Below are 26,192 nucleotides of genomic sequence, written 5' to 3' on the forward strand. Positions count from 1 at the left end.
GAAAACCAGAGAAAATGGCTGTGTTTTGTTGATGGATAGAGTAATCCTGGACAGACATCTGTCACTGCCACACTATGCAGTTTCCTTTTGCAGTAAATGATGCTGTCCCTGGGGCTACAAAAGATAACCTAGGTGGTAGAACTAAACTACAGTCATCTAAGTAATCAATCCACAGTGTGACTTCTTCAGGCGTAGTGCTTAAGGCAGAGTTTCTAGCAATGAGTGTTGTAAGATAACTACTAGAAGGACTAAAACCAATCAAAAATAAAATAAAACTCACCCCAGTTACTAGAATATTATCTATTTAGGGAAGTTTCCTAGAATAGACATAGAATCCAAGAAATCCCATCTTAAAAATCTAACTATGCTGGGTGGAAATGACCCCGAACAAAATGATTGACTTGACAGAAATAGCGCATGAAGAATTATGGCAAGAGGTGGAAAGGTTAAAAACTAAGTAGAACAGTGTTAACAGTAATATAGTTTTTACATCTTATGTGCAATAAACTTCTATGAAATTTAATGTGTAATTTTATATGATTTTATGTGTATATATTCTACAGCTGCACTCCAATTCCGACAAAGGTGATGGATCAGTCAAATACATTCTTACTGGAGAAGGGGCGGGCACTATATTTATTATTGATGACACGACTGGAGACATCCATTCAACCAAAAGCCTAGATCGAGAGCAGAAGACACACTATGTGCTTCATGCCCAAGCCATTGATAGACGGACAAACAAGCCACTCGAGCCTGAATCTGAATTTATTATCAAGGTGCAGGATATCAACGACAATGCACCAAAATTTACAGATGGACCATACATTGTTACTGTGCCAGAGATGTCTGAAATGGGTAAGGAAAACAAATTGTTCTGTTCAACAATCTTTTAACAATGCCACATAATGTTTGACAAATTTATGACACATTACTGTATCATTGATTATATCTAAAATATATTACAATTGAGAAGAAATAAGAGGACATCAAATGCAAGCTTGTGTTTTACTTGGGACATTCATATTAAGAAAACGGTACACACACACACACAAACACACTGACTGTAGAGGAGAGTCACTCATTCTTGAATGCTTTAACAAACATTCCTGGGTAAATGGTACTTTGCACTCTAGAAACAAGATGTATTCATATATCTTCGTTCAACTGAACATTTTATGGCATTCTCTTATGTTGACATGAGTAGTCTATGGAATTCACAGAATTAAACAAATACAATACAAAGGAAAGGTAGTTTTCGAAATGTTTTTAGACTGTGGTGTCATATGTTTATTTAACTTTACTAAGTTTCTAATAAAGTGAACTGAAGTTCAAAAAAGTGCTGATCTTTGGTTTTCCCTGTTAGAAATGTAGTTCAGATAATGTTATTCTTTGAGGTGCTATAGTATTTCTTTATTTATTGTTTCTCCCGTGTTGAAATTAGTTTATAACTTTCCTCTAATATCACAACATCAAAGCTACATAACTAGTCTAGGATAGACAGATGCATATATGACTTTTGTGTTAGATATTCTTCTAAGAAAGCTTAACTGTCATGACTGGTCTTTGTGAAATATGTCTGCTGGTTTTGGTTACTGAATGGACAGTACATATAGTTACCTCATGAACACTTTTCCCTTTAACCCCAAATCCCTACACACCCCATCTAAGAAACAACCTTGAAGTCCAAGTTGTGTCTAACTTTCCCAAGTGAAAAGTAGATAATTTGTTCTTCTCTCCGTGCAGTTTGTCTAATAAGCAGGTGATAGGCTTTAACTTCTGCAAAGTAGAATTCTAAAAATTAAAATGGAAGAATATTAAAATATATGCAGTTACATGGTTCATAACAATGTTGATCATACAAATAAGAACAGATTAAAATTTTCATTGACTCTTAATGTTTTTTTCATCATTTATCACTTTAAATGTTCATGATAACTCATATAAATAGATCAGAAAATAACAGAAATGTTGTGTTCTGTACTTGAAAGTCAGATACGATATTTTGTTAATTTAGTTATTTTGGATGGGAAGGTACCTTGTACATATTTCCAAGTGTAGATATGTGAAATTAATTTTAAACTGGGAATCTGCATTCCGTTATTCTTCTATGGTACCACCTGACATGCTGGATTCAGACATACGTGGTTGTCTAATAAGGGAATTTTAATCTGTTTGTGGAAGACTGCATACTGTTTGAATTGCATATAGTTTCACAGTATGCAAATAAATACTTAGTGTAGAGAGACTAAAGAGGCCAAAACCACATTACAGATGGGCATAGTAAAAATACTGTGTTCCAGACACATCTACAATTCTTTTTTTTTCATATACAAATGAAGTGTGGCATATGAAATAATTGCAAACGTAATTATCATACCAGTCCTGGAAAGATCAAAATATATTAAATTTTGTTCCTGAACCATGGAGTTCAGAGCTGTGGAAGTTTGGAAGCAGAGACTGATTTTTACACCAGTGACTTCTTCATTGACCCAAGTGGAATTGATCTTGCATATCATAGAGAATAAATATCTTTTCCAGTCTACCATGCAAAATCAGATTGTATTAAATGAACTCTCAAGCTTAACAAATACCATGTGTTAAAAGTATATAAAAAATTTCCCCCATGCTCTTTCATTTCCCCTGACTTTATTACTGCCTCTTCATCCTTTCTCTCAGTGCCACTGCTACTACACTGACACATAGGAATAGCTCCTTGATTTTCTTCTCAAAATGTCCTCCATACTTGATGTTCTGAAAAATAATCTACCTGCCTGCATCATAATTGTCTTGTTCTAATCCTTTGTTCTTTGTAGGTACTTTTAGTACCTTTCTCCCTTTCCAGTCCTCTCCTCTCTTCCAAGTCCTCCCACAGTGTACTAGTTCAGACATCTCATCCCAGCTGTGGAGAACTCTAAGCCATTTTTACCTCTTGCAACAAGAATGCATGAAGGGAGAAAGATCTTTCTTTGGTCTCCTCTTATTTCCTTCTCTTTTCTTCTTTCATAGATCATTGTTCCCATATTACTGCTCAACTTCCCTTTAATGAATTTTCTTCTTTCCACAGTCTGTTTCATTCTAACTGGGAATTGCTACCTCATTTTTGCTTGCAATTTATATTTCCCCCTCCTCCCACATTTTATTATCATTTTTATTAACATTATTATTTCTAATAGGCTCTTCTGTATCTCTACTAGAAGAACAATCTTTATTAGTGATTCTTGTTTGGTCAGTATCTAGCTAACAAAAATTTTCAGATTATAGATCAAATATATTTTCATTTCTTAAAATAATTTGCAAATTGTTTGTTATTTTCTTAAACCATAGCTTACTCTCAAATATTGACTTCCTTGATCTCGTCTTCTATTTCTTAGAGCTATAAACCTGTAGTTTTCCATTCCATCTACACAAATATGCTAGTACATATAACAGGACATGTTTTTAATGTAGAATTCCCTATTTTAACCATCGAACTATTGCAAGTATCATTCCCAAGAGAAATTTATGGGAGTACAGAAGGGCAGTATTTCCATGAGTAATGTTATAACACCAGGACTTTTTAAGCAGTACATCTTTGTGGGAGATACTACAGTGAGGGGATAGAGGTCCCAGTAAGAATACTGTGGGCCTGTACAAAACCTCTTCAGTTGTCTTTGATAATTCACTGTGTCACAAAGTTTTACTGTTAGAGCTGCAGTTAATTTCAGTATCATCTAAGCTCTTCTCTTGGTTGTCTTTCGTCACATACAGACTGTCTTGATGTGAAATTTGTTTCCTTTACCGACTGTCTCCAAAAACGCGTAACTCTTCTTCTTTCTTCAGTTTCCTTTGTCTTTATAGAGACCATTTTAATTATTGGATTATTTCCTTCCCCTGTGGAAGCCTTTTATTTTTTGCATAGGAAGAAAGACAGTGGAAAGGAAATCAATGTTATCCTCAATGTCAAAAGCATCTAATAAAATGATTATTTATTTGTTCATTCTGTTTATAAAAGTTCTCTTCTTCTTTTATCCTCTCAAAATGTAATATTCTTACATATATGTCAGTCAGTCAGTCATAGTTCTGTAGTAGTCTGAACCTTGGTATTACTGTAAAACTACAAATAGAAGTTAATGTTTTCCAAAGAACAATTTGAATAGTTAGTCTGGGATAGCATTTTGGATTATAAAACAGTGTGGATTATGGTAAACCAAGGAAGCTTTAATGCATATGTTTTATAAATGGAATACTAACTGGTTGTACCTGAGGTAAATCATTAAAATATCTATTCCACAAAGCTTTATTGTTGTGTGAATAAAACTGAATTTTCATATCCTACCATACAGGCCATCTACTGTAGTCATACATTATAATTTCATTGCAAATTTATCAATATTATTTTCTTTTTCCCTTATTGATTTGTTTGTTGCATACTAAAAGCATTTTATTCTCTGCAGTCTCAGAAAGACTAATCCTATTATTGTTTCCACAGGTTACATTCTTTCTGAGAAATAATGGAGATCCTTATTCCATTTTTATTAGTCCTGTAATTAGCACATTTTTTGATATTTAGCTGTGGAGTCTAAACATAATTGAACTTCTTGTTATTTATGAATTCCTAAGGATGCTTCACTATTTTAAAAATTTCTGCTTTTTTACATGTTCATTTAAAAAATTTTCAATGTTACTGTCTCTCTGTAACAGTCCTCATGCTGAGTGGCAAGTGGTATTTTTGATCTCCATTATGCTATTTAGTTTCAGCAGCAGGTTCCTGTCTGTCTCCTCAGGAAGTTAACTGGTATTTTTCCCACAAGTTGAACATTTTTTGATCTACTAGTATAACCTGTAGGACCTCTATGTTTTTTCTTTTTTTAGGTCACTGACAGGAAAGTACAGGTAACTTTTATTAAATTATTTGCCAAATATTACATCACAGTGTTCACTGTGGCACAAAGTGAACATATTTATGCTTTATGTACTATCCTGAAAGAGCTGAAAGAAAGTATCTATTTCTTGCCTCCATTGAACATTTTTTCTAAAAGAAACAAGAACAGAGGTTTATATATGAAATTTTTTCTTCTGCAGTATACAGAACTCAGTTTCATTGAGACCTATAACTATGCTCTGTTTTAAGGTTTATGGAAAAGTCATCATTACTTAATGTAAAAGGAAATAAAAACATTTTTCAGTCAGTAAAAACCTTCCATATCTGCTCATTTTCAGATAGCTTCAAAATGAGCAAAATATCATATATTAAATTTTCTAGTGTTGAGGTTATGCATAAAAACTGTATTCCCAATAAATCTACTTAGGAAATTAATAGACAGACTGGACTTTTCTGAAATTCTTTCCAAGGTATTATAATGTGAGGTAGTTATAATTTCAGATAATCTGGAAGGCGGTATTCATGGTGTTCATAAATATCATTTGTATGAGAATTGACTATTTATCTTCCTGCGTTGTTTGATTTTTATCTTCTAATAAAGATAGCTGACAAAAAAAAAAAAAAATGACATTTTCTACAATGAGGACTTGGATCAGTAATATAGTCACTGGACTTGAAGTGTTGATTTCCTGATGAAATCACTGTTTTCTAATGTAGAATGAAACTAAAACATGTTGTGTTGACTTGCTAGCATTTTAAAACAATTTTAAGAATTAGTTTAGCTAGGCGGGAAATCCCTGTGATCATTAAACTTCATCTTTATTTCAACTTATTTTACTTTTTGTTCAATATTTATCCATTTGAGATTTTAACAGTGCAGCAAACTATGGAAAGCCATGCATGCAGATTTGCATTCTCAACAGATATGTTTTATTGAACTGCCTTATTAAACATGAAAAATTTGTCTTTGGAGAAGCAGATTGAAGTATTTCCCTTCAGATTTTCTTTGATATGTAACCTTACAATATTTTTATTGTAAACATTTTAAAAAAGTGGAAAACAAAGTAAGATTTTTTGAAATAAAACTATAATTTTGTTTCCCAAATGGAATGATCCTTATTTCTGATAACAGAAAAAAGGCAAAGCTTACAGGGTGATGTTGAGAGCACACAGACATATTTTACAGCTTTGTATAAATCATTAGCTAAGAAAACAGAATTCCCAATATGTAATCTCTAAACTGTAGTGGGAAATCATGTGGAATGGTAGTTATACTCTGAATAAGCAGAGCCTCCACTTTGGGGAAAAAAAGTGTTTTTTATTGCCTAACTGGAGTGTCAGAATGCTTTCATTGCAAAATTTTGAGATTTTCTTGACAGTAGGTTGGTGAAGAAATTATGGAAGGTATGCCTCTGGGCCTGATGTTCATATCTGTTCTGTGGTCTTTAGGGAAATTAGATCCTTATTTTTTTGTATGAGATCATTTTCTTCAGAATTGTTAACATTAAAAATAGCAAGGCAGCTGTACTGTATACTTTTCCATCTAAATCCTTTATTACACATAGCTCAACAGCAAAAAATGGTGCTGCATCTGAATGGTACACATACCTTTGGAATCATGATGGGTATATTTTATAAGATGCTCAGTGTGCTTTTGTAGTACAGTGAAATAGTTAAGCAGCCGATGAGCTACATTGCGCTGAAGGAAAGTTTGAGAGGTGGGTTGGGGGTTGAGTTAAAACTTGTGATTCTAAGTGTTCTTTTAGCTGGAAAGAGAACACTTTGCCACTATTCAGTACCAAATTACTATTATCAGGTGTTTCTTTGGAGATAGATACAGATGTATTGGAAAATCATTGTGGCGAATTTTAAGGTATAATAACATTCCATTCATGCTAGAATGACCTGTCAGCTGCTTAAGTGAGGTATGGCCTTTCACTAGCCCTGTTTCTTTGTCCCACATCAATGAGCAATACAAGCACTCAGATCCTATCCCCTTCCTTTTAAATTAAGGAGAGAATAAAGTCTCTGAAGAATGAGAGAACCATGAAATCTCAGCATTTCTGGTATTTTCTGCTTCTGAAATAGCCAAAATCTGTTCATCCATTCCAAAACTTACCTTGATTTCCTAGAACTCTGCAGAAAAGTGCAAATGGGAACTCAATCTGCTAGACAAGCAGGCATCTGTTGGTAACTATTTTGCTGGAAGCAGGAAAATATATAGATAAAAAGGTACAGAAGTTGCCCAACACTCTGGGTAGCAAACTCTAATAGATGGCTGACTATACGTATTGGATGGGTATGTTTTTGTTGTATCCAATTAAGAAAAAAGTAAAATCATTGTGTATTGGTAACCTATTAATCTTTAATGATTCCACAAGATTCCAACAAAAAATAATGAAGCCATGAATAAAGGCAAAACAACAAATTAGTGTAGACAAGCCTTCACCCTTGAATACAACAAGCTTAACTAGAAAACAGAAAGGTCACAGATTTTCCACCTCAAGTTAGAAATTATTGCCAAATGGGGCTACAGAAATGTATCATCACAGTATTTAGATAAGCTACATAATAGGGGGGAAAATGCATTTTCTGTTCTTTGACGTTACCTGATGTGATTTGTAGGAACTCTTATTCTCAGTTTAGATAGGAAATACATATGGCTGAATAGATTCCTAGAACTTTTTAAAAATATTACATTAACTTTAATTCATATTTGTTTAACTTGCCATATGAACCCCAATACAGTAATTACATCAGTTTTACCATTCACTCCTGAATAACTATGAACAGACTGTTAGCTTCAGCTTGATTTTATTACAATATTCAACATTAAATTCATCAAGGTATCCTTACATCTGCTGTGTGAATATATTTATCTACGAGACTGTGTGCATTTAAGCTATCTAGAAATCAGAAGACACTATATTTAAGTATGCAGACACATTTACTAAATCTCCAGTAGAAATACAAAATCAACTTTAGGTGTCCAAGTTAACGTGGCACAAATTAATGGTTTCTCAAACAGTGAAGAATCAAAATTTGCAAAAATTTTCATGCTTGCTTTACTGTACTCAGACTCCATTAATTTAGGTGTTTCTATTTACAGCGTACACTGAGGATATGCACTTGAACAAACACTTCTGTGCAACAGAAACTGATGTATGAAGTTAAACAGTTGGAACTGAGTATCCAATGTCCACACCGTATGTTTCTGGGAAGTCTTATTTCAGACTAGCCCTTTTCTGGTGTCTGAGACTAAACGCCCATTAGCAGTCTGAATAAATCAGATGTGCTGCTAAAGCACATCTTCTGGTTTATTTTCTTGTGAAGGATTCTAGTTAGCATGCTCTGTAACTGTTCTGTGAGGCAAATCAAAGTACGACAAGTGAGGGAGATCAAGGGATTCAATTCAAAAGCGTACTTCTCACAACGAAGATGTGAAATTGAACACCCCAGAGTGGAGGTGGTGCCTCAGTGGTTAATTTAACTGAGAAACCACTTTCAGATGCAGAATTACATGAGAGCAGCCTGTTGTTTTATTATTATTCCTGTATTTTAATACTGGGCCAAAGGATTCTGTAGAAAGCAGTGTCTGTAGAAGGATAAACAAGTGGGATGAAGACTGAGCCTTTATTAACTTTCCAATCTTTCATTTACTGATTTCTTATCTGAAGTTTTGGACAGTGATAGCAAAAAAGACTTATCATTAAATGTCTTGAAAAATGCAGTAGAATGTAAAATTACTTGTTTCTGTTCTATCTGTGCAGTACTTGTGCATTTTATTTTCTACAAAGTGTTACTCATAAGTTATCCCACTTAGTGACATTCTAGAAATTGTGATTTTATTTTTATAATAGCATTTTTAACAGCATAAAAATATTTGTCTTTTGAACTCCTTATCTTTCTCTTTTGGATCCGTCAATGGAATTCCAAGAAGGTTCTAGTAGTTATTTCATTTTCAGATCTTTGATTCTTTCCAACAGCTAAATTTTTTTTATTCACTTAGTATCTTCTATTAATTTGGAGGTGTTTATGCAAGTTATTTTAAATATGCACTTCAACATTAATTTGTATTGTGGATGAAGATAATCCTGAAATCCATAAATATGGTTGTTCTGAAGTCTAAGCAATATCCAAGTTCGGGGTCTATATGTGTCAACATGTATAAATATGCATGCTATATAGTTATTATTTATGTTTATATATATGTAATTAAGTTACATATACATATATAGAGAGAAAGAGAAAAAAGATTTTTCAAATGAGTATAAACAGTTTTCCTTAAAAATATAATAATGACATATAGAGAAAATGTTATTAATCTCTCAGTTGTAGAATGTGAGGACTGTAGAGGTTTCAAAAATGTCTCTAAAAATATTTATATTTATCAGAAAAATACATCAATAAACTTTTATTTTCTTATATATACAGGTACATCTGTTCTACAGGTGACAGCCACAGATGCAGATGACCCTACATATGGAAACAGCGCCAGAGTTGTGTACAGTATTCTTCAGGGACAGCCATATTTTTCTGTTGACCCTAAAACAGGTGGGTATTCTATATTTCTGTCAGTGTGATTTGGCTAATATGTTGCAGTTAACTAAGTCTGGTAGATTAAATCCAATGTACAAAATGTAGGTGGGTGGGATTACTTTTTTTTTTTTTTTTTTAATTCCTATTATATCCTGCTTTTTGCTTTAACACTATGAAATTTGGGAATTGCTATGTTTTGCTGAGTACTAAAATAAACCTACTGTGTACAGAATTAATTCTGCATTATGCCATGATGTGAGTCAGTCAGCCAAGCTGTAATAGCACTTTTTCATCTTTTCAAGCCTCTGTTTAGGAAGTGACTCAAGTGTGCCTAATACTTTATGATTTTAAATGCTTTGTTTTCCTGAAGGATAGGCTGGGGAGGATTACTGAATGTGTTCCTCAACACATATACCATAATAAATTAATATCATCTTTGTATTTATAAAACTGCAGTATTGCCATTTCACTGCAAATTCATTCTATGACTCAAGAAGTAGAATGAGCTGAAATATTTATGCTTAAACTCTATGCATCACCCTCTCCTTTTTTCCACAAAGTGTAAGCTACGTATGAGGAATCCAAATTGGTTTCTTTAAAGAGAGGAGAAGTCTCCTTTGGGGATGGGGGTTGTTACTAGTTTGGGATTTTGTGAAGAGCATTATCTTAAAAATTAATATGATGATATATTTTTAATATGTATTTATAGTACTTAATAATCAAAAAATATAATTTAAGGAAGTACTTTTTTCATCTGAATTTTGTAACTCTTTTCCCTTATCTATACCAAAGCTTTAATACTGAGGGAAAAAGAATGAAATGTAGTAACCCCTACACTTAACTGTAGGGAATAATTATTTTTAAGATGTTCTGAAATGAAGTAAGTATAATTTAAATAGTTTTCATTGTAAAATTTTTACATTTAAGTGTCTTTGCTTGTGTATGTAAATCTCTGTGGAACTTGGAGGTATACACTTGTTTGATTGCAAGAGAAGTGTGTATGTTCCATCTCAGCTAGCTTTGCACTTAGTCCTGCTTTGAGTAGGAGGCTGGACTCAATGACGCCCAGAGGTATCTCTCAACCTAAATTATTCTATAAATATGTGAGCTCATGTTAGAAAAACCTAAGAGTGTAATACCTGACACAGTCATGTTGGAGGACTGTATGAGGTGCTGGGAGGCAAACCTGATGCAGGCCTGCTGATACATACTGTGCTTTGGGAACAACTGCTGGCACACAACGTACCCAGCCACATGTGAGTACAGCCTGGCAGAGTACTGGGTGGCACAAGCTAAACCACTCTGGGGATCATGTTAACAACTAAGAGGTAGGAAAAATCAGTCGTACAGTGCTCAAGCTCTCTCTGCCCTTGTTTTACATGGAAACACAACTCTAGTCTACATTTCTACTGCTGGTTTAGCACTCAGCCAATGGCTTACACTTTATAATGGTGTGGAACTTGCAGTCCGGAGATGCTATTCAGTCAGTGAAGAATCATAATGGATGTTCTCAGTATCAGGTCTGTATCATAAAAGAAAATAGTTATATCACTGCTTGTATGTCATAAAGAAAACAGATGGGAGTGTATTTTCATTCCCTAAGCCTTCAGCTTTGACAGGGATTTAATAACACTTTATGAACTTAACCTGTTTTTAATATGTGCTTACAATAAGAAAATTATTCTGATAGTCTATTAAAATGGCAAAAGAATAAATACCTTATGAAGTAAGTAGACAGTGAAACAGTGAAAAAACTGAAGAAAGCTTTTTGATTTGATAAGTTGTCTTTTTACAATTGCAGAATAGCAGTTAATTCAATTTGGCATGATATAATGGGAAGAAGTAGAATATTGGAAATGATGGGAAAGTATTAAAGAATAAAGTGTTTCACTGTGAAATTTCACTTTGAATTTCTGGGTTTTAAGACTCATTTTCTAAAAACATCACTCTTGAATTCAGAAGAGTTTCTGTGACCTATTTTTCCTAAGGCTTCAATTGTTCAATTCCATCTTGATTATATTTTATCTGGAAGTTTTCTGAATTTACATTGACATGCACAAACTTCCTTGACAAGAAAGAAGAGCCAAAACAGAGAAAAAAAGAAAGGTCCCAACATTCATAACCGAATGTAAAGTTTGTGAAGCCTAATTATCTTTTATGTCTATCAGTAAAAATTCTTGGAGCTATCAGATGCAAACAGAAAGCTGTTCATAGCCCTAGTGTGAATACTCATCTTAAGAAGTGCTCTGCTTCTAGCTTAATGCTGCCTAAACTTGATTTTAAATAACTTACTGAGGACTTTAAAGTTACAGATTTTTAGGAGCTGAGTTTAGAATAGTTTAAATAGGATTTCAGAACTCATACATCTAAAATATGATAGCAGGCTAGCACCAGATTGCAAACTTTGAAGTACAAAGAGAAGTGCTCTTGGCAGAACAACATCTTTGTTAGTTTATCTGATAAAAGGCTTTTCTCCACATGCCCAAAGGAGGGCAGAGCTGCAGTACTGGTAGAATAACTCCCCTGCCCTAATTAGAGCCTCAAGGCTGGGCTCCTCCCAGGGTTGTCCCAGGAGAGCCTCAGCTCTATGGGCTGGGGCTGAAACCCATCAGGAGGAGTCAACAGGAGGTGCTGCCCTGATCACCGTTCAGGCTGAGGGAGCTACTGCCTACATGGGTACGGATACATTACGAGACGGAGGGGAGAGCTTTATGGTATGGTGCTAGATTTTGTCTTAGTTTGGGCTGAAATAGAGTTAATATTCCTTTTCAGGGACTAGATGAGTGCTGTGTTTTGGATTTAGCTTTGGGTTTGGTATGAGAAGAATGCTGATAGCACACTGGTGTTTTCAGCTGCTGCAGAGATTTCAAGGACTCTCCGACTCTCCGTGTCCTGCCCATGCGCAAGGGCACAGGGAGCAGGGAGGGAGCACGGCCAGAGCACCTGACCCTAACTGGCCAGTGAAATATTCCATATCATGGAACGTCATGCTCACTATATAAAGGAGGGGTGGTCGGGAAGGGGCTCTCTCGCTTCCGGGACTGCGATTGTGGGATCTTGGTATCTCGGGGTTGTTAGCTGGGAACGGGCTGGATATTGGTTAGGGGGTGGTGAGCAATTACGCTGTACATTGCCTGTTTATATATCTCTTTTTGTTTTCCCCCATCATCATTATTGTTCTCATTTTATTGCCATTATTAAACTGTTCTTATCTCAGCCTGCGAGTCTCCCTTCACCCCTCTAATCCCTCCCCCATTCCCAGGTGGGGAGGGGGAAGGGAGGGTGATTAGCTGCGGTGGTTGGTTGCCGATCAGGCTTAAACCACAACAGATTTATTCTTGGATGTTTAGAGGAAGGACTGTAGGCAGGGAACGTGAGGGATTGAGATAGACTTGGGAGGAAAAAATCAAGGAAAAATAGAGGGATAAGGGGATAAAAGGGGCCAGTCATGTGTAAAGAAGCTCTTGCTCAGCTCTGTTTTCTAGTCATAACCTGTGCTTGATCAGCACAGTCTGTCCTGTATCATCTTATGCTCCATTTCTAACTGTTTTCCTGAGTGAAGAGGTTCTCCATCTGTATACATGTGTCTGTAGGTTTAAGTGTTGTCAACTGGTGCTGGACCATGGGTTGGAGGGGCCTGTGTGTCAGTGGTGACACCAAAGCGGAGAGTGCAGAACGCGTGCATATGTCACTGTGAGGTCAGTACCGAGCCTCAGGCTGGAGTTGCCAGTGAGCTGGATGAGTGGCTTAGGTGCCAGGTATTCACATGGCCAGAAGTCTGGACCAGATACTGGGAGAGACCAGAAGGCTCACGTCAGCTCTTGGCGGGGCCAATAGGTCCAGACCAGTCTGGAGCAGCTGTATTGTCTATGGGTTGACCGAGGGCTGTTTGCATGTGTGTGTCTGTGCATGAGGCAAGGGGCAACCAGGGAGCCAGGAGCCAGCTCCTGGCTAGCCTGGGTGCCAAAGCTAGCTGCTGGGGCTCATAATGTGTATGTGGAGATGTCATTGGGCACTGGGGGTCCAGGGCCATTTACTGGATACGTTCAGTGTGTAAGGCCCATTACTGGGTGACAGGGGATGTGTGAGTGTGTCCAGGATTAAAAGGGGGTCTGTACCTGTAGCTGGAGGGGAGCCGCAGGCCTCAGCCTTGTACATCCAGTGCCATCAAGCATGAAGACTGGGGATCCAGGTGTTAGCTACTGGTTAGACCAAGTGTCTAAGGCAAATTAGAGGAGGGATCCATGTTGAGTAAGTGCATATATTTCCAACTATAAACCATCCTTCCTCCTGGTCAGCTGGAGGAGGATGAGGCTGTTTGTGCCATTTGTGTCTGAGTGCTGGGAGTTTCCATCTGTGTGTCACCTGCTGCATGTTATGTATTGCATCTGTTCATGTGCCTCTTGGGAACACACTTGGCCTCAGCACTGCTTCTAAATCATGGATTAAAAACAGAGAGCTGCAGCAACCTTATCTCTATCAGGCTATCAAATTTGGCAACTTTCAACAGTCCTGAGCTTTTCACTTGATTGACTCTAGGAACTGTGTTTTGTTTTGTTTTGTTTTTTCCCCTGGGAAGGGAGAACTGTAACTTTTCTGTGTAGAAGTTTGTTGCAGCTGTGTTGTTATGACTGTGGATATCGGAACCAGTGCCCATGCATAACATAAAGCGCAAGATTTTCAAAATCCTTTGAATTTGAATGTGTTTCTAGGAAGTGTTTTGTATTTGTGTTTATTAATTACTTTTAGTAATTATCTATGGGATGTAGTAGTGATTAGCTATGTAATTAGTAATTAGCAGTGAGAGCCTGTGCTTATTCCTGTTTGCTTTCCTCCCTAACTGAATCGGAATATTCTTCTGAATTTTTATAAATAAGTATGCATTAATAACGCTGATGAAAGAGAGAGAAGTCAATGTGAAGATACAAGGTATATTTGAAAATAAGTGTATAGAATTATATGATTTTTTAAAAATCAAAATATTCAGGGAACACCAAAAAACACGAGTTGCTTATTCTTTTAGAGTGTCATTAACATCACTATTAAAAAAAAAAAAAGTTATTAATGAAGAGTAGAGCAAATAATTTACTAATATACTTAGTATATACTTACTACATTAATATGGTTCCCCCTTCCCTCCCCTTCTTCCCCCTTCCCTCCCCTTCTTACACCCATAAAACTTTGAACATGTGTTAAAATGTCAAAATATGCATGAAAACTTTTCCTGTGAGTTTGAGTTATACATTTAATACCCTACCTTTCCCAAACCATGAGCTCTTTTGATCCGTGAACTTGATGTAGGATCTGTCCCTGCTTCTTCTTTCCTTATGTTAAGTGTGGCTCATCAAACAGCAACAGTCAACATTTGACTAGTAACCCAACCTCAGAAACTCTTTTGTTCTTAAGGAAACCTGAAATTAGACAGTGTGCTTTTTCTAGCAGATATAGCTGCCCATTTTCAGTTGCCATATGTGTTGGGAGAGAAAGTGAAACCCATAGTCCAATTCTACTGCACACATAGTAAACCCGTATCTGGAGGATGTTAGCTACACACAGCTCTTCCCAGTTACATCAATCTTTCTGAACAGAACATACAGAGCAAATTAATCTGTGGGACATTTGTCCTTTCAGATCATCAGTTCTGCTTGTAACTGTGATGAAATAAGGCATAAAATCTTAATTCACTGCAGTTTTAAATAGAAATTTAGACATTGGTGGAATGGGAGAAAAACACACCATTGAACTGAGTGACTGAAAAAACATTAGACATTTGTATTTATAATCTGCTGTTACAGCAGTAATATTACAAAAATCTTAATCATGTATCAGATTGTTTATTTTTACCTTAAGATATTAAATAGTAAAGAAATATGTATGCCTAGTTATGAAAGAACATCACTGCAAATTACTACTGACTAATTATGAAGTGTGAGAAGAGTGTCAACCTCCTTCTGCTTTCTGTCTTCACAATATGAACAATGGCTTCAAGCATCACTATAAGGGGCCTATTTGCTAATTATCTAGTTTGGTTCCTGACTGAGAGCACAATAAAAAGAATAAACATAGTCAGTGGCTAAATAGGTGCTTCCAAATATAGAGATGCACCTCATAAACACCAAATGAACAACGCCTGAAGTTCAAGACTTTTATCCTCATCTGTAACTATTCGTATCCTTTTCTAAGTTCCTGGCCATATTTCATATGGGAATGGCAGATTTTGTGGCATTATAAAATGTAGAGAGTAATTTTAAAGTTGCATGTGTATTCCTCTGACAAACAAGAAAAAAATACTGTTAGTCAAGTTATTCACAGATTTTATACTGCTAAATAAGTACTAATTCTTAAAATATTGTTAATTAATGGAATATATTAAAATTAAGTCATCTTAATACTGAGGTAATAATTATGGATTTAATGGATTAAGGTCTACCTCGTTTTCTTATTTTAGAGAAAATTACTTAAATTGTCATAAACAGGAGTTACATAGACTTTCCAATACAAAAAGGAAGAGCACCCTTTGCATGCTTTATTAGAACAGTCTGTTGTGGTATCCCAGATAACAATCTACTCTGCTAATTGGAGTAATGATAAGCTATTTCATGACCCTGTCTCTGCTATACATAGGAAATCATACTAGTTAGTAAAATCATTTCAGAAATCAAATTCTGCCACTTAAATGAGCATCCTTATCTTTTATATTAAGATTTCTTTTTTTAGTTGAAATATCTTTCTTAGTGACACCTGTTTAAAATAAGCATGTTTACTGGGGTTAATGATCCCCTGCTGATACACAGGTTGGCTCATATTAGAGTGCTAACTGAAACTGGAGAGTCCTGTGTTTAAGTATCTTTTTGCTTCATGCTGAGAGGCTCCAATATCATTTTAATGATCTTATGTGGCTATAGAAGTATCTTACATAAATTGAACACTTCTACTCTAAAGGAATATTTTGTGATAACCCCCTAACTCCACAACTAAGACACCACTGCTGATGCTCAGGTTCCTGTAGTGTTCTTAAAGTAAACTTAACCTCCTCTATCACAGTTTTTACACATGAGGTCTTAAACTATTACTGTTCAATAATTACATCTTATAAAAACAGTAAGAGTGGTTGCATTAGTCATAAAATTTTGCTAACAACACATAGTGTTTGAGCTAGGTAAGGAAATATCTATGGTGAACCTTCAGAATCTCACCGGTGCTTGCATTGCAGACCACTCACAACTATTAGTAAAAACTCCAACTTAGTTATATGTGATTGGTTTCTACTTAGTATCAATCTGAGGTCACAGTGAAGATATTCAGTCTGAAAGCTGAGTTATTTTTATTAGTGATACATCATGCTAACTGTGTGTAGGATTAAAATAAATTTATTTTGTGTATGGATACTGTAATTTTATCTTGAAGTTGTAAGGACTGAATTCCATGTTCAGTTTTTCATATGTTTATTTTCCCTCAAGGAATTTCTGAAATGTTGTAACAGAAATTACATCTTTAATGTATGTCGTTGCCAAAGTCTACAGTTTTTTGTCAACAGAATTACTAGAAATTAAACCCCAAAATTTGAAAGTACCTTGCCTTGTTCTTCTAATTCTACCAAGTACTGTACAATGCATTCCACCAGTACTGAAGGAACAGAAATATGTGCTCCATCTAAAAATATTGTCATGAACACTTGTTTGAGAGTGTCATCTGCCAGCTCTCAGCTAAGAGTAATGTAAATATTGTAATGTCTTTTGCTTTCAATTTTAAGTAAATAATGGATTTTCTACACCTACAGTTTTCACACTTTTAGGATAAAGTCTGAACAATGGACTCTATTCTCACAGGTTTTTTGCCTGTTCAAAATGTTGATATACTATTACAGTTTTCCCTAAAGTTACTCAAAGGATAACAGACCATCAGTCACACAGGCAGAGAGATCTGAGCAGCTGAACAAACCACTGTTTCTTTAAGTTTTCTAAGGGATCTGTTTTGGTACAGTTGAAGATTTTATGAGGCCATTGGTACAGCTGAAACCTTGTTGTTTAGGCCTTGTTTTCCACTAACATGGAAACTGCACAGAAGGGTCATTTCTAATCAAAGGCATACAAAGAGGAGCGGCAAAATGGTGTGCTGCAGAGGCATAATAAGGGTAATACCAAAGCAGCAGCACTGCTTTGAAGCAAAGGTCTGTACAACCTAGGTCGGTGTTTCTTATATTAACTGATATTTCTGGGCCGTCCTCTTGCCTCTGTATCATGATGCAATTTTTGCCATCCACCCCCAAGAGATTTTGTAGTCTGCCTGCTGGAGCAGGGCTTTGAGGAGCACAAGATGGATTGATCGCTTGTCAGGACCAGTGTTCTGGCACTGTACTTTCTTTGCTAGTTACCTGCCACCACTATCTCTTCCAGAATCAATCATATAGTTAAAAATGACAGGCATAGGAGAAAGAAAAACAAGGGCAAAAAGATTGCCTGATGCTCTAACCTTGTTTTTCCTCTTCTATGAGATGGACCACATGTATTGGAGACTGATTTCAGAAATAGGGAAGAAACTATTAATTCGTTGTTCTGTTCTTGTTTATTGCTTTGTTTGCTATTCTTTCATCATCTGGTGGTGTGAATATCTACTATGGACAGTGTGTTGTCCAGCCACAATTTATCAAAAATAAAATAAAATAAAAAAAACACATGCTTCTGTAACCAATAATTGACAATTGGCATTATATTATATTATCATCTTGGCTTCCTAACCAGGACTACTGCAATATGGTAACTGCATTCCTTTTTATTGGTAGACACCTTTTTTTTTTTTTTTTTTCCCCTAACTTTTCATCTGTTAGTATACAGATATATTTTTATACTTACAAAATAATTCCTGGTTATTAGGGGCTAACTCCAGTAAGGCAGTGAGGACCTACACAGCCGCTTACTCACTCCCCCTACAAAATGATAGGGTAGAGAATGGAAGGGATAACAGTGAGAAGACTCATGGATTGTGATAAAGACAGGGAAAGCAAAAGATGCATACACAAGCAGTTTAAAATAAGGAATTCATTTGCCACTTCCCATGGGCAGGCAGGTGCTCAGCCATCCCCAGGAAAACGGGGCTTCATCATGCATAATGATTATTTGGGAAGACAAACACCATAACTCCAAACATTCTCTCTTCTTCCTTCTTCCCCCAGCTTTATATGCTGAGCATGACATCGTGTGGTGTGGGATATCCCTTGGGTCAGTTGGGGTCAGCTCTCCCAGCTGTGTCCTCTCCCAACTTCTTGTGCACCCCCAGCCCACTCACTGGTGGGGTGGAGTTAGGAGCAGAAAAGGCCTTGACTCTGTAAGCACTGCTCAGCAATGACGAAAACATCCCTGCCTTATCAACACTGTTTTGGTCACAAATCCAAAACATAGCACTGTATCAGCTGCTATGAAGAAAATTAACTCTTTCCTAGCCAAGACTAGTACATTGGTGAAGCACTGTGTATGTTTGATCAACCGGATTTAAAGTCGTGATGTGAAAGCAGAGAGACATACATGATCATAGAGTCTGGATTTTGTTGCTGCATCATTTACAGTCTTTCTGTTAGGTGTAAAATAGCTATCTGCTCACCACTGTCATGTTTTGCTTTTACCTTCTATGGGACATTGAAAAAGGTTCCTAATGTTAGTGTTCATTAAGCTTTGTTTTCCATAATTCTAGACATTCACATCTTTTCAGATGTACTGAGGATAGTAAAGAGTCTGTTGTTTTTTGAAAGTTTAAAATACTGTGATGTATCCGTTACAAAAGTTAAAGATCTTGACATGAGAAAGGCATTCCAGTGCATGTGTCTGCAAAATATCAATTTTTCCAGAATAGAATTACTTCTATGAGCAGGTGATTCTCTCTGTGTCTTTGAACTTTTCACAATGGATATAGAACCATTAATTATAAATTCTTTAGTTTTAAGCAAGGAAGGCTAATGTTCCATCCAAACAAAGTATGGAAATTACATGTGTGATAAAATGTGTTTAAATTCAGGGAAAGAGATTGAATAAGATTTCACCCTAAAGTCACTAATGCATTACTGTAATATTTAGCTCAGCTGGGATGAGAGCCAGAACACTGACTCAGAAAATTAATGCACTAGACTCTTGAAAGACTCTGCCCCTAAGGACCAGTCCACATGTTAGCAATACTTTTACAGATCAGTCTTCATTGTTGTGGAATTAAGCAGTGACTTCATTGCCTTTAATTGTGCTAACAGGTGTCCTTTTTCTAGACAATAGGTTATTATTGGCAACAAGAAAGAATTACTGGGACATTAAATGTTCTATTTTTTTTTTTTCTCCCTTAAATTTTTGGCTGGGGGACTGAAATGGAGATACAAAGAAATACATTAAGTTGAAGTTTGTAGAGGTGCCCTAATTCATACACAGCTCTGCTTCCTAGTATACATTTCCCTTTTCTGATTTAATTTTCCCTCTCACAAGCTGTTGTGTGTATTTGTATTGTTTAGGATAATAATTTCAGAAATGCAGTTAAAGGGTGGCAATGAAACTTTGCAATGGCAATGAAAATGAGAGGGAGCAATATTGAAGTAATATTCCAGGAGCTATGTTATTTGCCAGTTTGGTAATGCTAAGATGCCTGCTTATGGTTGGAGACACATTGGTTATATATTTATTAAGTGGCTTAACTTGTATCTCTGTTTTATGAGGTTTTTTTACAAATGTATATTGTTGATAATGCTATTGCTTTAATAGTAAATTTGATTAAGTTTACATTTTTGCCTTTCACATTTTGAGAAATGACATTTAATTTACAGTGGATGCAGGGAAAAGATCAGTAGTGATAGACTTGTGAAAAGGAAAAGAGGCATATAGAATTGATTGAGGATACGGTTTGCTTTAGTAGTTGCATATAAACAAAAATTTTTATAAGGCACACAAATGCTGTGATTTAAAACCATAGTTACTTTCAGAATTAATGCATAATCTACATTAGATCAATATGCATGTATCTGTTTTCCCATCAGTCTTCATCTTTTAGAAGAATGTGTGCATTTTCAGTTACAATCTGAATAAATGTGGCTGATGAGATTTTACCTTGTAATAAATCATACAGAACAACAAACCTAGTACGTTGATGATGTTTTTCCCAAAGATTATTTATAAAACCAATGCTTCTCAAGAAATATTGGTCGGCAAAAATGATTCAACTGTAGTTGAGATACCTCCTAAGAAAAACTGAACACACGCTTTAAAAAATTAACACAAGCTCCATATCTGTTGACCATCTACTTAAAAAACAAACAAGCACAAGGTATTTATGAACCAATTTTATACCAGTTTTAAAATATGATAACAAAAAAAATGACATCTTGGGAACCTCTGTAATTCAGTTATTATCTGAATTGGAAGGGAAAAAGAAAATACCTCCAGGAACCACCAACAAGACTGTGATTTGTCCAAGAAATTTGACCTTTACCAGCTGTATGTCAGCATCTGTCCTCCCTTCAGTATTTGACCTTGCAGCCTTCACACTGTCACTTGCTGTGTGAATGGGGAACACAAAACCTGACAATAAGTTTTCCTAGTTTTACTTAGGTGGTGTCCATCTTTTCTGAACTTGCCCCAGAGTGTGTTTTCATTCTCTTGTCAACTTTGTCAAGCACAAGAGCAGCAACAGAAACAGTACAGTGGGCTTTCTCTGGTCTTTAAGACTGCAGATGGGCTCTGACCAAACACAATAACCAGCAAATTGACCTCATGTCTTTGCAACTGTCTTTATGATTTGCCAACATATTTGTAAATTTAAAACTTAAGAGAGACTATAACAAGACTTCCTGAGTCTGTAGCTTCACTTCCAGGAGAGAATACTGTTCAGATCAGTTTCTTTTTTACTTATCTGTGCTTACACATGTATTCTGCCACCTAACCAGTGAATGATAGTAGGAGTTAGGTCTTTTTTTCTGAGAGTCAGATTAATCAGCATTTGTCCATCACATATCTGCAACTGGAATGTATACATGGCACAGATACGTTATCAAAGCAAAGGTTCTGTCTTTATTTGATCTTTCCACATTTTCATATAGACTTGCCATTCTGCTTGTCAGTGTCCAGAGTCCACTAACAGGACCCCTCCATCCTGCCTGGCCCAGGTCAGCCCCCCCCAGATGCCCCCTGCCCTGCCCAGGACCCCCTGTCAGCCCCCCCCCCCCCAGCGATGCTGCAGCATGCCTCCCCACAGCCCTGCCCTGCCCAGGCACACTGGGCCAGGTCCCTGTCCCCGGGGAGGTGCCCGATGCCGGGGCTGGGGCTGCCCCCCGTGCCCCCCCAGCTGCCTTGTTTTGGGCTGGGGGTGGGACAGGCCCTGGCTGCCCGGCCCTGCCATTGCCAAACTGGGGAGCCCCCGGCATCTGGCCCCAGAGAGCTGCCAGCCCCTGCGGTGCCCTGACACCGTTGCAAGTGTTGTCACCAAAAGTCTGCAAGATGGATGTTTTTCCTCACATTTTTAAACCCAGGAGCAAAACCCATCCCTCAGGCAAAAAAAAAAAAAAGGTTTTCAATTTCCCAACCAGTACATATCTTACGCAATATTTTAAACATTAGATAAAGCCTCTGTCATTGAAAATTTGTCACACTAGAAGGAGGGAGAAGCGGAGCTCTGTTTGCTACCCATTGCAGAGGAGTGCAGCCCAGTATGCAGTCTTTAATTTAGGTCCCCTTTCCTTTTTCACATACTTTTTTCTTGTTTTTCTCTTGGTACACATTTCAGGATTAAAGCATGACATTTTTTATAATATTTGTGGTCGTTATTATGATATTAAAATATTCTAAAGATGCTATTCCTCTTCTGTTTTCCTTACCTGGTCTATAAAATTCTCAGTATTTCTGTGACACATTGTTTTGAGAGCATGCTTATGCTGTTTGCAAGGAGGAATTCAATTCCACCTGTAACACTGGGCAATATGTAAGAATAGAATCCTTCCTGAAATTTAGTAAAGTACTTGCAGTCCCAGAAGCAGGTATAGACATCATGGGAGCAGTCCTAAGGGAAGAGGGTAGAATAAATGAGGTTTTGTTTTCTCCAAAACTGTTCTTTCAAGAAATACATTTTATGTCAGTAGATTTCATCTAGAAGTGTTCAGGCAGAAAATGCAACAATTCCCTATATATCTAGTCAGCGTGCGAGTTAGGCTTCACTTTACATGAATGGAAGATGAAAATAAAATGAGAGATTTATCAGCTAAGGCTGTTTTTTCCTGAGAAATCTCTCCTTATGACAAGATTTTCTCTAGGTTTTTGTCTTCAGCATGAAATTGCAAGGACTGGTAACACAATGCAGGTCCTTTCACTTGAATGCATTTCCCAAGTCTTGGCTTTAATCTATTTGTAATCAGTTCTGATGAAAAGTTAATATCATAGTGAAATGGATCAATCATCTGAGCAATAATGTTCTATAAAAGTAAGCAAATCACCGAAAGAACATAGGAGTATGTTTACTTGTCTAATCCTTTGCATTTACTTAAATACAGTACCCTTCTGTGCTGTAGAGAGGAAACCTCCTTTTCAGTGTGGACATCTTTATGGTACATAGATAGCTTACTTTGTACTTTTGAGTAAAGGAAAAGAAAAAGTGGTTTAAATTAGGAAAAGCAGACAAAACTCATCCTGTTGTTTTTTTACAGAACTTTGTACTCAGATATAATGGCCCATCTGGATATTTTTTATAAGCCTCTGCTTTATTAAATAGATTAGATTTGGATCATGTATGATTCCATCTTCAAGGGTTTCTCAATGGTGTTGACAATATAATATATGTCAACAATTACATTTTCTGATTCTGAAAAAAATTGACATAAAGTACTATATATATTTTTTTTTTAAATTACTCCAGAAATTTTGCTCCTAACCTCAAATTTATGTAGTATAGCACGTTCTGCTGTAGTTTCAGAATGCTCTGCTAAGACAACATTTGCAAGGTGTACTGAGATAATAAAAATAATACAGTATATTACAAAATACTATAAGATGTATCTACAAATTATTTTGTGTAATCGCTGCCATGAAAAATTATTAATTGTAGATATATAAATTGCTAATGTAAAAATCTCATCTGTAAACTACCACAAAAGGTGAAAGAATACAAAAAAATATTGGAAAAATACAATTTTTCCTGAACATGGTAGGCTACTGCTACACTACACTATTGTTAATAATTTTAACATAGTTATACATTAGAGTACAGAAAACATTCATTTCATATTCAACATGCAGATTTGTTTATTTTGAGACATCCTCTCCTTGTTCAGCTAATATCCTATTAAGTCAGGAAACTAAGAGCAGGTGCTATGTAATATGAAGTACACGTGTAGTAAAATTGAATTTTCCTTGTGTAATTGTTTTTAAAATACTGTTTCTTGGCATAAATTTTGGATATTCATCATTCCTGTAAATACTGTCTTTGCAGTTCTCTTCAGGTAGAACCTTCTTCTTCCTTGGTAGTATTTCCATGACAAAGATCTTGCAAGTAGATTTTATTTTTAATAATAACCTGCTGAAATAGGTGAACAAATGTACATAAAATCAATATCTGATAATTACTAATGCTTTTGAAGCATCCATTTCTGCAGTTGCTTCTTTTCATAGAAGAGCAGATGCAAAATGAAATCTTAAACAAATGTAAACTTAAACATCCAAGATTAGTCTGTGACTTTGGCATGGCTTGAAGAGAGGGTGATATATATTTACTACCTATGTGTTTCTCTCGGGATGTATTGCTCTTTAAAGGTACAAGGAACAATTAATGTCTTGTTTCTCATAAGAATGGCCTCCAGGGATAGTAATTTTTCACTGGTTTATATGTAGGATACCCATTATTACCTATCTTATGTTGAAACAAACACTGAAATAAATGGAATTGACTGTATTTGTCTTGATCAGCTAACCATAGAAGAGGTGAAAGACCAACAGATATCTTTCATTTGAACGTGATTTAATCTGACTTTGCAGGAATTTTGTCCTCCTTTGAATAGAAACTCCCTGGAAAGACTTTTAGAACACTAACCTCCACAAACCTCAGTTATAGGGTATCTCCTGCATTCACTGAGCATTGCATTAAGCTGCTTGTCAAAATCTAATAAGATTTTTTTCTTCTTGATTCATATTCAATTAATAATAAACTAACAGCTGTTTCCAGATGACAGACACAATGTTGCTGTGTTTTCAATATTTTCTTCTGACTCTGAAGATCCTTTCTTTCTGACAGCAGTCCTCAGGGTGAATTTCAAGGCCTTGAAATTAAAAATGAATCATGTAGCTGCTGACATATATTCCTAGGCAGAAGCAGAATAACAAATCAAAATCATATGTCCCTTACATTTTCTCTCAAGTCAGCTATTATACTTAAAAGATCCTAAATTATTAGTGAAAATTTCATTTTTACTAGGGCTGTATCACATGGGAAGAGTATAAAAAGTAATAGGTAAAAAAGGTGCACTAATTTAAACTCGTGTTAGCTGGTAGGAATTTTTAATCTACTTCACCTTTTCACTGCATTACTACTATTTTTATCTATAGTTAAGAATTTTGCAGCATTTGCTGTGTGACAAATAACTCCTCCCTGTAAAACACGAACTGAAATACTCCTTGGTGCAAACATATAGAGGAGAATATTTTTTTTTATTACAGGAATTAGGACTTGAAATAATATCTAGCCAGATGTTTTTTCAGTACTTGCAGCTTTTCTGGTACTTTTAAAAGCCAGATCGTGATGTTGGCTGTGCTGTAAGATGACTGACTCAGAAGGATACTGAAGCGCTTTCCTCTTTAGCACTGTAGTTAGCTCAATTCACTTTATATCTGGGGCCTTCGCCAGCGCTTACTCAACACAGTTGTGCAGAAGGACACTCCAGCATGCTCTAACCCGTCGGTGCCCCCTGCCCGCACACGTGCTTCTTGTAATGTCCTGGGTTTGAGTGAGTGGTGAGCAGGGGCTGAGGGCAGCTGTCACACCTCAGGCATTGCTGGGATTCATGGAAGGAGCAGCCAGCCTTTGAACGGGTGCGCCCTGCAGCTCTGGGCTGCTGCCAATGTGCCCTGCTCACAGACCCTGCCTGAGACATAGGGAACAGAAGAACAGAAAAAGGCTTTGTTGACATTTCTCTTTTTGACTAGTCAAAGTGGAAACAGACAGACATGTATGATCATCTTAAAGGTCTTTTACAACCGAAATGATTCTGTGATTTCGTGATTCTGTGTTAGCATCTCCTTGTGCTGGCCAGTTTCTTATAACACGGACACTGAGACACCCATATGTCAAATGGCAGGGAAGTCTGTCTGAAGATCACCAGTCCTCATATTCATGGCAAAAAGGATCTCATATCTGGTGGCAGTCATCATGGTGCCTGTGTGACATTGTAATGTCATCTCGTTTCATAGGAAACACTTGTGATCTTCCACTTCAAATCAGTTTCACATTTGATTTTACAATCACAGAGATAGGTACGTAATTGTGTTATTATTCTGAGAGAAAGGCTTAGTGGACTATAGTAGACCATAGTGCAATCCAGAATATAATGTGATGGCATTGCTACTTTTTCTTTGCTCAGTGATGATTCAGTAACTTAGAGATAATACAAGTCAGTTTTACGAAATCTGATTAAACTGCTGTTCACTTCAAAGAGATTTTCTTTTAGTATTCAGTGAAATTTGTATTAAGCTTCTGAAGTCTCACCCTTCAGTACTGAATCAGAAATTATTAAGACAACAGTGCAGGACCTAACTGCACTTTACTGTGTTTATGTGAGGCTCGTTTT

The 26,192-nt window shown here is 36.3% G+C and overlaps 1 protein-coding gene across 14 annotated transcripts in view; it reads left to right on the forward strand.

Moving 5' to 3' along the window:
* CDH18 (cadherin 18) overlaps positions 1-26,192 on the forward strand; it is a 536,769-nt gene that overhangs the window by 389,140 nt on the left and 121,437 nt on the right. For all 14 annotated transcript variants that reach the window (XM_042806880.1, XM_042806879.1, XM_042806882.1 and 11 more), the window contains 2 exons: positions 564-858; positions 9,299-9,418. In XM_042806880.1, coding sequence (XP_042662814.1) covers positions 564-858; positions 9,299-9,418 — 415 coding nt within the window. The remainder of the gene's footprint in view (positions 1-563; positions 859-9,298; positions 9,419-26,192) is intronic.

This window comes from Tyto alba, unplaced genomic scaffold (assembly GCF_018691265.1).
Source record: "Tyto alba isolate M040663 unplaced genomic scaffold, T.alba_DEE_v4.0 Super-Scaffold_48, whole genome shotgun sequence".
Taxonomy (NCBI): Eukaryota; Metazoa; Chordata; class Aves; order Strigiformes; family Tytonidae; genus Tyto; species Tyto alba.